The sequence below is a fragment of the Athene noctua genome, chromosome Z, assembly GCF_965140245.1.
Source record: "Athene noctua chromosome Z, bAthNoc1.hap1.1, whole genome shotgun sequence".
Taxonomy (NCBI): Eukaryota; Metazoa; Chordata; class Aves; order Strigiformes; family Strigidae; genus Athene; species Athene noctua.
The window spans coordinates 49,949,949-49,963,807 of record NC_134077.1 but is presented as its reverse complement, the minus strand read 5'-3'; the positions used below and the strand labels follow the sequence as shown (position 1 = coordinate 49,963,807).

General features: G+C 46.5%; 1 protein-coding gene across 2 annotated transcripts; it reads left to right on the top strand.

Moving 5' to 3' along the window:
• Positions 1-2,238: 2,238 nt before the first annotated feature.
• Positions 2,239-4,054, top strand: LOC141973359 (growth arrest and DNA damage-inducible protein GADD45 gamma-like). Of its 2 annotated transcripts, none has more exons than XM_074931854.1 (4): positions 2,239-2,488; positions 2,621-2,732; positions 2,828-3,041; positions 3,416-4,054. In XM_074931854.1, the coding sequence occupies exons 1-4, from the start codon at positions 2,455-2,457 to the stop codon at positions 3,524-3,526; spliced, it is 471 nt and encodes a 156-aa protein (XP_074787955.1). In that variant the 5' UTR covers positions 2,239-2,454; the 3' UTR covers positions 3,527-4,054. The 2 variants fall into 2 exon arrangements, with proteins under 2 accessions (XP_074787955.1, XP_074787953.1); XM_074931852.1 differs by having other exon boundaries at positions 2,239-2,507; positions 2,631-2,732.
• Positions 4,055-13,859: the final 9,805 nt, after the last annotated feature.

Sequence of the window (13,859 nt, the reverse complement as noted above, 5' to 3'; positions counted from 1 at the left end):
GAAACTGTAGTACATCAGACATAGGTCCTTCAATACTTCTAAGAGACGTACCCTTTAGCGGGTCTAACCCAATTTCCTGAGAAAATCTAAAGCTTCCATTTACCACTCAAACTATTCTTCTGCGTCCCTCCCCACATATATATTTAGAGGGAAAAAAAAAAAAAAAAAGAAGCAGACGTATTGATGGATTTTTACCTCTTGAGAATGAATGGTACATGCTACATACACTCAGCTCATTCTAACAAGTGGAGACAATTGTCATTTCATTAATACGGACCAGGAGATAATTTTCTGAAAACTCATCACATATTTTTTAAAGAAAAAAAGCAAAGAATTTATACCCTGCTCAAGCAAATTCAGCGTGTCAGGTTACTGGTGGTTTACAGGCCGAGAATGCCTTTGCATGTTAATAGGGTGAAAAAGATTGTTATGTTTGAGAATTGGTGATTACAACAAAGAGTTGTCTCCCCAGTCCTGAGGTCTCCGTAGAAAGAGCCAGAGATAGGCTCTCAGAGATTCTGGATGTATCTGGCAGACCCTGCTGTTGTCGTCAGTTTAAAATGGAAGCTCACTAAGACGTTACTGCAGGGTCCAATGCTGTCACCCGTAGCGATGTCTGGGACGCTTACTAGAAACAACTGGAGGAAGAAGCACAGCAAGCCATTGAAGTGGCTCAGTTGGAGGAGAACTTGTGAAACTGCGATGCTCAGAGAGGCTGAAAGTACTAAGCAGACAGAGCATACCGTACAGCAGAGTCACAGACAAGCTGCGGTTGATCTAGGACTCCCAGCAAAGTGCTGGAAAGGACATTCCCAGGGGCTGTGTTTAAATTAATTTGAAAGAGGACGATATGATGGGAGGCAAGGGAGCAACGAGGGTGAGAGGTTACAGAGCTCTCTCAGTGCAACCTGCTGGACTCGGTCCGGTTTGCAGGTTTGCAACAGACGTGTCTGCCTCACGGTGGCTCTCCACAACCTGTATGAAATGACGTGGTGCTCGGTGTACCGTACTTGGTTACTCGGTGGACCAGCACTATTTGGCAGCCTGAACTGAGATGTCAGCAACTGAAAGGACTTGGAAAGTGATTTGTCCGTTAGTATTTAGACGGTGCTCATTCACGGTGGGAAAAACTTGTTTTACTCTTGCTTGGTTTGCTGACCAACAGGTTCAGATCGAAGTTCAGCAATCATACATACAATTCACACAATTAATTTTAAAGGACATATTCGAGCTCATGTTACTATCTAAATTAGATCCACTTTTAATAAAGCTTAACTGAAAAAAAATCCTGATTTGCTGGGGAAAAAAAAAAAAAAAAAAAAGGTAGTATCATAGGACAATACAGCCCAAAAGGGATCTCAGGATGTCTCCTGCTTGCAGCAGGGTCACAAGGGAGCTCAGAGCAGGTCTCTCAGGGCTTTGTCCCATTGGGACTTGCAACCCTGCAAGGATGGAGCCTGCTCCACAGTTCGACTGTCCTTAGGGAGACAGTCTTAAGACTCTCAGCCTCTCAGTTCAACTTATTCCCACTGTCTCTTGTCTTGCCCGCTAGGCACTGCTGTGAAGACCCTGGCCCCGTCTTCTCGATGCCAGACACAGAGGCTTCGGGGGGCTGTTCTTTGGTGTCCCCTGAACAGTGCCTTCCCCAGGCTGAACCAGCCCTTGCCCCTCAGCCTGCAGGACTTACAGCCCAGGAGAGAGTGGGCCTTCGTTGCGGCCAGGGCCACTGCCGGCCATGCCCAGCTCGCTGCCCACTGTGGCCCCAGGGCCTCCTCCACAGAGCTGCTCGGCAGCCCGGGCGGCTGCAGGGGCTGTCCCTTCCCCGGAGCGAGACTCGGCGTCTGCGTTCGTTGGAATCGTATCGGTAAAAGCTCTTTTATTTTTTCTCTTTGCCCCCTGCACTACTTGGGTGTTCGTTTCCGAGCCCTGGGCAGATTCCCAGCGGCTAAACGCGCCAGCCCGGGGAGCGCCGGCAGCTGCCCTGAGCCCCCGCAGCCCCGCCCGCGCTCGGCGCTGCCCGGGGCGGGGCCTGTGTGCCCGTGCCGCCCCTCCCCGCTCCGCCCCATGTGGCCTCCCGGCACGAGCCGCCCGCCGCTCCCCGGCCGGCGCGCGCCGATCAGCATAATGACGCCCGCCCTTTCTCCCCCGCGGCCAATGAGGAGGCGGAGGCGCCGGCCGCGGGGCCTATAAAAGGGGCGGGCGGCGGGCGCCGGCTCAGTGCGCGCCGGGAGACGAGGCGGGCGGGAGCCGGGAGCCGGGAGCCGGGAGCCGGGAGCCGGGAGCCGGGAGCCGGGAGCCGGGAGCCGGGAGCCGGGAGCCGGGAGCCGGGAGCCGCGAGCCGGGAGCCGGGAGCCGCGAGCCGGGAGCCGGGAGCCGCGAGCCGGGCGCCGCGAGCCGGGAGCCGCGAGCCGGGCGCCGCCGGTGGGCACCGTCGCGCTGTGGGGACCCGCTGCTATGACTCTGGAGGAGCTCCACGGGCAGGACCTTGTGCCTGCGGGCCACGACTGGTGGGTGCGGGCGGCGGCGGGCGCGAGCCGGCTGGGGGCCGTGGCGGGTCCGAGGGCATAGCGGGCGGCCGCTGGGGAGGGTCTCGGCGCCGCGCTGACTCTCCGCTCTCTCCCGGCGCGCAGGACGCAAGGCGCCGGCAAGGCGCTCCACCAGCTGCTGGTGTCGGCGCAGCGGCGCGGCTGCCTCACCGCCGGCGTCTACGAGTCCGCCAAGCTGATGAATGTGTAAGTACGGCGGGCGGGGGCCGCGCGGCCGCTCGGCGGGGCGCGGCGGCTTCGGGGCTGGCCGCGGGGCTCAACGCGCCGCTTCCCTCTCGCAGAGACCCCGACAACGTTGCTTTCTGCTTGCTGGCCACGGACGAGGAAGACGAGGGAGACATTGCCCTGCAGATCCACTTCACCCTGATCCAGGCCTTTTGCTGCGAGAATGACATTGACATCGTGCGGGTGAACGACGTGGCCAAGCTGGCTGCCATCGTGGGGCCCAGCGAGGAGTCTGGGGAGCCGCGGGACCTTCACTGCATCCTCATCACGGTGGGTGTCTTGCCGGAGGTGAGCCGTGCGCGGCGTGCTGTCCTCCAGGGCTGTGCTTGCGCTACCGGCCTCTGCACGGGATGGTTAAGAGACTGTCAGGGTGGCCCCATATCGCACTGGTGGCCAGATCCTCTTCTGGGCAAGGAAAGTGGGCTCAGCACACACTACACAGCAAGTCAGCTGAGTAGTAGTAGTAGTAGGCTATGCTGCTCGTCACTGGATTTCCCCTGTTGTCCACGAGGGTAGTATCTCTGCTTCCTGCAGAGAAACTGTCTGAAAATGCCTTGCTTCCTAAGCTAATGCTTCTGTAAATATTGTGATGACCTCAGCTGGTGAGCAGCGCTCATGCTGTGTCACTCTTTTCTTTCTGACAGAACCCAACTGAAGATGGCTGGAAGGACCCAGCTCTGGAAAAGCTGAACTTATTTTGTGAAGAGAGCCGAAATGTGAATGACTGGGTGCCAACTATCACCCTGCCTGAGTGATGGTGACCCAGTCTATTGGGGAGGCTGAAACCTTTGTTGCATTCTCAACGTGGTGTGGGTTCACCAAAGTATGCAACAAGCTGCTGGTTCCATGGATTAGCCCGGTCAAGAGACTGGATTAAAGTCACTCAGACTGGCATGCAGTGGGCTCTTACAGAGGAGAAAGAGAAGAGCTCACCTCACCAGTGAGCCTCAGTAGGCTGCAACCATGGAACTGAAAGAAGCATTGTGAGTTTCCTGGTCAAATGGAGCTGTCTCAGAAGGCAGAACGAGAGTTGGGGAAAGCGGGCCAAAACTTTCCAGAAGAACTGGACAGAGAACTGTAACTAGGACCTGATGGTTCCTGTGAAACACAAAGAAAGTTTTCAATATTTGGTGGACTACCAGGGTCTGGTTACTAAGACAGAGACTCTAAAGCGGACAGACTTCATCAGGCCTCTTGGGTCACTCTGCAGAACTGGTTTAATAATGCAATAATTTTTATTGAAGTATTTGCTGCTATTGAAGCTTTCATAATAAATTTTTGACAATTAATTTCTGGGAGTGTCTTGCTTACTGGGTGGGGAAGCATGTCACTGAAATGCCACTGGTGTTTAGCTCATGTGCTGTAGTCAAAGGTATACTCCACAGTAATGGCGCTATTGCTCTTATGTTCTGTCCTGGGCCAGCTGAATGAGGAGTTGTGCTGTCCAAGTTGATAATTCAACTTTTCACCCTCGTGCAACAGCTGCTTATCGCAACAGCTTGCAAGACTAAGGAGACGCATGCTTAATGAGCTCACATATTGTAATAGGTGGTCTTTGTAGTCTACCGAAGGAACACAATACTTGCTAGAAACATGGATTTTTGGAATACAGACCTCCAGTAAATTGCAGCATTAGTTCATAAATGTGACTTAGCAAGACTTACTCAGAGCTGCGGTGTTCCCACTTGACAGAAAGAGCTTAAACATTAAGGGGGAGCGGCAAAACCCCCTAGATGTCAAATACATCTAACATTTGCTTTGATTAGCATGACATTGTTAAATCTAAAACTAGCTAATAGTGAATGAATATCGCATCTGCCACAAGCTGTTCTCTGATTGCCATATGCTATAACAATAGAAGCTGTCACTCCAGAAGCCAATTTTACGAAACCTAATTGCGTGACAACACCAAATTAAGTCCAAAACAATTTTAAGATGGTGTGGCCTTTTTCAGGGATCCTGTTGTGGAAAGTTAATATGGGTCATCTGACATGTCCTTACCACGTTGAAAGGGCAACTATCACCCCATTTCTGTGCACAGTCTATATGTGTGCTCCAGGACTTGACATTAAAATGGCATGGTAATGATCTCCAGAGAGCAAGAAAGCTGAACTACTCGCTTCCTCTATAGACACTAGAACTACTCAGTTATCACAATTGCATTTCCTCCAGGCTAGCCTGTAGTGATTGACAGCGGCACTTGCTGAAAAGTAGTCATTTCTACATGGGGTATCCTGAACAGTTGTGGTTTCTGGGAAGCTGATTGCTCTCTGTTTCATTGCTCCTGATAAGGGAAGTTCAAATTCAGCTCCAGCGTTCCTGGAATATGCTCCCTTGTATAGGAGGTATCTAGCACTGCTTGGCCTTTGGGGCTGTTTAGTGAGGGGCTGTAGGATGGCAATGTAACCAGAGTTTAGGCTGAAGCAAAAGCTCTAGGGGCCTCAGATCTCTGCAAGTGTTCCTTCTTGAACTTAAGATACAGGAATTTCTGCACAGGCTGTTTTTCTACTGAACCTGACTTCACCAACTGCTGCCTGCTCTAGAACTTTGAGAGAAGTCACACAGATAAACTAAGAGAATAAACAGCTTTGGCAGCTGTGATAACAGACACTGCCTTTAGGGCAATTGCCTCGATACATAGAAAATATCAAGCCTGGATGCTTTATTATGCATTTTTATATTTTTCCCTTAGCAAATGCAGGTTTCTTCATTTTCAACAGTTTTACAGCTGAGAAACCAGCTGTGTATCTGGCCTTTGCTTGAGGCCTAATGAGTCCTCAGAGCCAAGAACAGGTTAAAGTGAACTGTCCTGAAATCAACTTTTATTTAAGTGTCAGCATTACTTTACAGCCTTGAGTGGTTTAAACAAAAGCCTGAGAAGGTTGAAGGGAATTCTCAAGCACGTATACAACTATGTATGCAACTAAAATGTAGCAGAGAAGTGCAATCGATTTGTTAGCTGAGGCAGTAGGCATAGGTAGTTGTACCCAGTAGGAAGTTTAACTTTCCAGCTTTTATGGAAGAAATACATTATGCAGCAAACAATGACATTAATGAAGCAACACCAAAATACCCTTGTGAGGATGTTGCCTCTTACCCCTTAGAAGATAAGAGGCCGGCCTTTGTTTCCCCAGGAGCTTTATGAAGCTGTAAGCTGTGCCTCATAAGAGGTACACGATTTCATGTTTCAGTGACCTGTACAATTCTCTGATAAATCCCTTCTGGCTCAATGCAGATACACTGTAACGGGAATAGTATTAAAGAGAGTTAGCTTGCAAATGTTAATACAGTGCTGCAACCAACGGCAGCTGTAACTTGCAAGTTATGGGATGCTGCAAATATCTGTAACGATCAACGCTGCTTAATGTAGAAAAAATTCATCAGCTGGTATCTACTGGTACAAGTAGACTTCACCTTTACGTGCTCAGATATATAACTGTGGAAGGAGCGACTATACAGCTGGTAAAGATAAGACAGTAGACTTGGGTTTTACTGACTGTGGTGGAGACAGCTGTTTGGGAGACGTTGGCTGGCTCACCAGCTGTCCAGGGTGTTTTGTCAGGTATCTGGGGGATCTGGAGGGCAGGAACAGTAACCTCGCGTGTCTGCGAGCAGTGACCCCCATGCACCTCATGTTCCCAGGAAGCTGAAGTGCCCAGGAGAGGGGCACTATGGGTTTGCAGGGCTGGTAAGTGCGGGAGAGCTGAGCACGCACACGCCCAAGGTGACCAAGCAATGCCCGTTTATTACAACTAAGAAAGCCCTTTTACAATGTTCTCCCGCACACGTGAGGAACAGGCAGTACAAGTCCTCGAGACTGGACAGTTAACTTAGCCCGCGCTTTAAACCTTCTTACGATTGGATAAAAAGTGCCCCATCCGCCTCGCCAGGCTTCCTGCCTTGTGGAACTTCCTCTTCCGTCCCAGCCCCTTCCGGGGGTTGTTTGTGTCGTCGAGTTTCTCCCCCCTCATTCAGGGCCACGTGCTTATCGCACTCTTGCGCGGCTGAGGCTCTTATCAGTCGTGTTCTCACGCAGGATTGCTCACACGGCCATTCTCTCGCAGAAAGCCCGCTAGAATCCCAACAGGTAAGGACTGCTGGGAGCTCTGCAGAGGTGCCTGCATCCCAGCTGTGCAGTCTTCGCTGGCTGACTTGCTTTGTGCCATGGCGGGCCACGTCAGGGGGCTCTGGGGAGGGGACTGAGATAAATAGTTATTAAGAATACAGGTTGCTCTCCAGGACATGGGCCAACCTAGAGACACAGTAGGAAGTGCAGGACACTGAGTGGAGCCACAGAGCAGTGGTGCTTCTGGCTCTGCTTCTGAAGGTCCGCTTTCCATCAAGCCCTTCCCTTGTGTGCTACTAGGTGAACAAAGCTGTGTATTTAAATATTATAGTCACAGACATTTGAGTTGTGCCGTCTATACTTCTAAGTGCATTTTTTCAAATGAAGTGATGTAGAAAGTATCATTTAATTTTTTTTCAGTGATGGGTTTATGTTCCTCTGCCTAAGTATCTATTTCACCATCTAATAATGCTGACCGACAGGAATTTCCCCTCATATGCTATTTCCTTCTCTTAATGCTGTTTTCTTCCTGTTACACTTCTATGCATCACTTTACTTTTCTCTCTCTTGTGGTTATAGATAGTGATCTTCTCTTTAGGTGCCTGACTTCTAGTATATGCTATATTGAGTTAACTGCTTTACTGTTGTGTCAGGATATATATATATATATGCGTACTGGCACAGAGGATACAGTTGTTAACAGTGTTTTCTCTTTCTGTTGAGTAGGAAATAGAAAAAGGAAGATAAAAAAGAAAAGTATATTAGAAAGAGGCAGGCAAACTGCTGCACGGACTAACGGTTGCATAAAATCTCTGCGTATGCTAGATGATCTCTTCAGACAGTATTTATAGCACTGGATGCTCAGGGAAAGAGAGCTGACAAGCCCTCTTTGCAGCCTTAGAGTTCTGCGGACTGGTGGAGTTTTAGTCGTAGGTGGAGGCTGAATTAGTCTATGTTCTGCAAGGAGACAATCTTTGCAAAAACGCTAGTGGCAGAAACGTGCCATAGCACCACTGTCTGACACATAAGGGAAACCTGGCTCGTGTCAACAAATCTGCTAACTCCAGCTCTCGGTTCCCCTGTCATCAGGAGTGAAGAGCAGTGTGTGCCCAGGTTAAACCACGGCTAGCATACAGACAGTGTATTACTAGTGGAAACAAATGTCATCACATGTGTGAGCAAGGTAGATGTGTGGAGAAGGATATATGAATATTGTATACCTCGTAGGGACACACATGGTGGACAGCTGTGCTCATGACTATGCATCCACTGGACCCCATTCATTGTAAAGCAACAGTGGCGGAAAACAAGCCTGGCAGAGGGATGGAGCTGCACAGACAGTACATATGCCTCACCAGAGCCATTTTTAATGCAGGTTTTTATGAAAATGGCTTCTCAGTCCTGGTCATTCCTTATCCATTTCATCATGGCAGGTATGATTTACTCACTTTGTAAAGTCTGATCGTGAAATGATAGAGGAGTATTGGAAAAGCTGAGTTAATACTTTGTGTGTACTTATTTCACACTGGATGAGTGAATACTCCTATTATTCTTCATTGTCCTGCAGTAAGACATTCTTATACACAGCATTTAGAATATTGGAATGTATGTGAAGTATTAATTTGGAAGTATTGCTGCCTTTAAAAGTATAATCAGATCCCGGACATAACATTTGTGGTGGCTATAAAATCTCCTCCAATTTCCCACTGCCATGGCATATGATTATTTATTTTGTCATGCTTATTTTCTGATTTTTATCTGTGGAGAGAACACAGAATTATTTTCTTCTGTGTGTCTAATCATCTCTGTAGAGCTGACATTACTTTGAAATTATGACTTTGAAAACTTAGCATGAGTGCACACCGTTGATTCAAAACTAGCTATAGAGATACAACAAGAGGTTTACCAACTGATGTAGGATTTCCTGTGTGCTACAGCTGATGAGAAAAAAGCCACCCTTTGTTTCAAGAAGAGCTGTTATAACTCTCTGTAGAAAGGCCCCTGTGCTGTAATCCATTGCAGAATAGTGATAAAACTTAACAAACCCACTCAAGATGAGTTTCAGTATCAGAAGCAATTTTTACTGTCTCGCCACACCATGAAATTAAGCATTTTCAGAGTAGAGAATCTAAGGTTTGCTTCTTACTCCCTGCTTTGGGTCACCTAAGCAAGAGCAGCCTACCTTTCACATCCTACTGAAACCAGCAGGAAGCGTGGTGCTTAGTAATTTCTATTTAAATGCCTAAACAAGTAATTAAAGCCCGAAGTTTGTCTTCCAGAAACAAGACACCTCAATCAGATACCTACTAGGTACATTCAGATACCTATATGCTCAGCTGGGAGCCCAGAGCCAAAACTCTCCAACCGATCAGGTTATCTAGCTGTGTAGCCATAACCTTACATACCAGACTCTGGGCTTTACTCCTCTGCTTAAGAATGTGTGCTGTAGGGCACAGCTGCCTAAGTGTTTTAGCTTGCATCAGTTGAGTGGCTGAAATGAATCTGTGGATCTTCAACCGCGAGCCTGCTTTGGTTTGCATGGCACAACAGAGTTGGAGCATGCAAACAGGATTTCTCTTGGAAAAAACTAAGACAGAAGACATACTCTAAGGGACCATCTAATGCTTTCCAGCTGCTTTTGAGCGTTCAGTTCACAGGTCCACACGAGGTACATACAGCACAATTATTTGCTGATCAAGAATAGACAGGCAAGTCTTGGCAATAAAAGAAGAGAAATACGTTGGCCTACTTTTACACTAAAACCTCTTATTTTGTCAATACACATACCAATTTGTTTTAAACAATGGCATGCTCTTGAATTTTATAAACCTTGAAATTTATAAAGAATAGGCTTTGTTCTCTATGCTCTAGAAAATAACTAGGAAGTCCTGGACCATAAAGACAATGTATAGAATTGTGTAGAAAATGAGTTATTTGACAACTTGACTGATCAATCGATCAGTTAACCTGGCAATGACATTGCCTTTGTGCCTGAGGAGCAGGTGGCTGCATGGGCATGGTGATCCTGCCCCATGGCCATGCTATCCTGTAGGACAGCCGGGGCACTGTGTGAGTCCTATGCTAGCCAAAACAGGGGCTGTCCCCAATGTGGAACCTGACCTCTTCAGTTGCCCCTTGTTATGTGGCCAGACATTTTTTGTAGGTATAATGGAACACAATACTTGCAGGGGATTTCCAGATGACATAAGGATGAATAGGACTGTGGCCCAAGAAAAAAAAGTTGCATTGAGATCTGAATCACTGGATTAAATTGTTACAGTGTCACAAACCATTTTAAAAATATAGATAAGCACAAGGTGATGCATCTTGCATGGTAGGAGATGATAGCTACTGAATGAGAGACCATGAAATCTTACACCAGTGCCAGTGTCTATTGCTGTTGTACAACATTTCTGTCCTTAAAATCTGCCTCCATCAAAAGCAAGCTCCTTACTGTAGGCTGTTTTTCTTCATGTAAGAGTTAATGCATTAGAAAAACGCATACTGTCATTATAGGTGGTTTCATGCCGTTGAAGGCACATTTATGGAAAGTGCAAGCTACTTGGATAGAGTTAAAGATAGAAGGATGGTAAAGTGCTTCACTTTTTCCAAAGTATCAGTTGTATCCTTCACTAATACAGATGTTCTCTGTCTTACATACTGCTCCGTTTCTGTAGCACTATAAAGTCCTTCAAATAAACTGCTGAAGAAGAACACAATAACAAGTACTGCTTCGTTTGTACTAAATGACTGTGTTATTTGGATGCTACTCCTGGAGTGCTGCAGAGAAACGGTAGATGAGCTGTGCACAGCCTGTCCTGTCTGGGGTGGGAACCACTCGCCCTCACTGATGCCAGGCTCAGCCTTGCATAGGTCAGTGCCTCACCGAGTCGGACTGAATCTCACAAGTTTAAAAATAGGTGCTTGTTTATGCTTCGGGGCCGTGGGTAATAGAAACATGCTCTGCCTATTAAATGTAATGACAAAAATTGTTCCAGGTCTCTCTAACCCACCTGTCTAGAAAGTCTAATTTAAAGCAAAAGAAGACTGCGTGGCTCTCTGAAAAGAGACCCAATCCAGAATCTGGTTTCTTGATTTAAATAAATTTTTTAAAATGATGTTTGTTTTCTTTTATAATATCTAAACCATCTTTCAGATGCATAGCTGTTCTGTGTGGCCTGTAACACACGTGAAAACATTGTCCAATTGGGAAAGATGTAATATTTTTATCCCTATGTTTTGAATTTTATAAGGTTTTCTTTGCTTGAAGATATGTGCAATATGTAACAAAATTCCTAATTTAGAACTAAATCCTGAGAAGCACTAGAGGAACTAGGTGGCTAAATTAAATAAATAGGTAAATAATATTAGAAATTAATAATGATATTTGTATTTGTAAAATAATTCAGACATATCTCTAGAAGAGACACAGTGCATTTACCTAAACACATTACATGTGTCCTCCTGGTGTGTATACAAAAGAGTGCCTCACCCTTAAGCGTTGCTACATATATATACACAGGAAGGAGATGCAGAATGTTTCAAATTTGACACTATATAAATAGGGTTGTATTTTGTCTTTGCGTGTTCTGCTCCTTCTTCTGTCTGAAGAAAAATTACCACCAGAACACTTCTGCAGAATAGAATTCCTTGGCTTGCCACTTTCTGCAAGCTTGACTTTTTAATAGACAAAAAACAAACCAACAAATGAACTTGATATTGTGCTATGAAGGTCTGTCTTTGTTACACACTTCCCATGGGGCAGGACATTTAGTGGAAAAACAACAGCAACACTTGGAAAACTATGCAAAGGGTTTCAGAACTCTTGTAACTGCTCTACCCCTACTTCTCCCATGGGATCTAGTCTCTGTTTTCAAAGAAATATTTGTCTCGTGCTACGCTTCTCAGTAAGTGTCAATTCACTGATATCAAGGGCTCATGACTTGGCATCTGAGGAGCAGGAGCTGATGAGGTAGCCCCGCATTTATTCAAGCAAGGAATGAGTTGTGCAAAAGCTTGTCTTGCAAAGTAGCTAAAGGCAACTCAGCGTGGTGCTTTTCAAAGCAAGGGTATAATAAAGTGTTGACATCCTAATTATTCCATATCTAATCAATACGAAATACATGCTCCTCTGTACCTGGTTTGCCAGAGGAGCTAAGTGTGCTTTACCTAGCCTAAATGTGGAAGCAGTAGAAACTGCTTTTTAAGGAAGCACAGCTGAAGAGATACGGCTGAGTGGAAGGTATTAGTTGTGGAAAAGGTCACTGAGTTTGGTGGCAGGAAGAGGTGTCCTCTACCTGTGATTGCAGCACTGAATCCCTTATATGGAGCTCCACACTAGGATTTTTGAACCAGCTAGCCACAGGACCAGAGCTCTTGAAAATAACTAAGCTCTACAAGATCTGTAAAAATTGGTAACCAGATAGACCAGAGCACCTCGGTGCCCTGATTGATGCCAAGCCTGCTGTGTGTGCTCATAATTTACTAAGGACTCCAGAAAATACTCTTTGGAGAAAGGATTTCTAAATGCTTCAGCTATAGAAACAGTGTCAGGCAGCATGTGCTGTTAAGATATACATCCAGAGGAAACCAGGCTCCAGAGCTCATGGATGTAGCAGCCTCGATGCATCATGTAAGTTACAGGTGATCATCTGAGTGGAACTGAAGGCTAATATGATGCTTTGTTTATGAGGTATACATTTGACTGGCCTTGATGTAGCTTTACCTGAATCAGTAATAACTTACTGTGGTGTGTCATTTAAAGCAAATTGCAGTGTTAATTATGATAATAAACCCATGCAGACCACATCCAGGAGGACCCTGCAGAGAACATGCTGGAGCATGCTCTGCTCCCAGAAATGCTGACGTTACTGCTCAGGCCTTGGCTGGTTAAGGACATTTTGCAAGAACTGGTTCCCCACCTCCCAAACCTGCGTTTCTCCCCTCTAGGCCCATATCCTGTATTGCTGCCTCTGCAGAACCACAGCTGCAGGCCTATCTGTGCAGCTTCCCTGCGCAGGAGCGGTCTGTTCCAGGCTTTCTGGGGGCCTGTCTGTAAGGTTTGTTTACCCTTTTTAGGTTTGTGCAGTGTCTCTTTGACAGCAGCTGAAGTAAAAGCAGGACAAAATAGCAAATATGTCACTGGCTGTCACTCTTTGAGATGCCAAAGGTGCAGTGGCTGCAGGGGTGTTTCAACCCCGGGGGACCATGAGGTGACCAAGCCACCCAGCCCAACTGATCTCCTGCCCCAGGGGTAGGGGCTTCCTCCCCGGCCCAGACTCACAGAGCTCCCCATTGCCCAGCTAATTTATCTACACTGATGCAACCATTTCTCAACTGAAAGCATAACGTGGACAGGTTCCCCACGACTGCCTGAAGCTACAGGGAATATCAGAAGACGAAGGGAAAACTTAAGAAGCTGCAGTTCTTTCCACAAGCTGGAGATAAAATTTCCTTGTCTGGTAAGTGCAGGGGAAAGCAGCCACCTGATTCAGCTTTTGCAGTAATATTCTAATCTGCCACAAGCATATTGTCTACTGAAATGAAAACTGAATATAGCCCACAATTGAGGTTACCAAATACACTTATATAAAGCCTTTCAGAGCAACCGCATATCAGCTGGTAGGGGCTGCTACTAGAAACTAAGGTTTCTTTGTTTCTTAGCAGCAGATGATTTCCTCTCCTAGGGCAATTATGTAGCCTAATTGCCTGTAATAATCATCCCTGCTAAAAGTGTGCTAATGTCAGCCCTTCTCCTTTTGCAGTGTCTCCTTACCAACTTTCTGCTTCCAACAAACAGAGACTGGCTCTTCATATTTAGTGAAACACAGGTAGTGTTGAAGAACGTAGGATTTTATCATCTGAAGCCCTTCACTGATACTGTTATAGGTGCCTAAACTGTTATTAAAAAAAACCCCAAAACATTAAGAAAGAGAAAAAAGAGATAATGTTATTTCTGAAATGTGACCTATTGCTAAAAGATTCACTGTCCTTTTAGTTACAGTTGTTTGTGGTGTATTTTT

Excerpts from the sequence above, each read along its gene's own strand:
- LOC141973359 (XM_074931852.1), top strand. The coding sequence starts at position 2,455 with ATGACTCTGGAGGAGCTCCACGGGCAGGACCTTGTGCCTGCGGGCCAC. Across the intron at positions 2,508-2,630 it reads GTGCCTGCGGGCCACGACTG|GACGCAAGGCGCCGGCAAGG; the intron begins GTGGGTGCGGGC and ends CCCGGCGCGCAG. Across the intron at positions 2,733-2,827 it reads TCCGCCAAGCTGATGAATGT|AGACCCCGACAACGTTGCTT; the intron begins GTAAGTACGGCG and ends TCCCTCTCGCAG.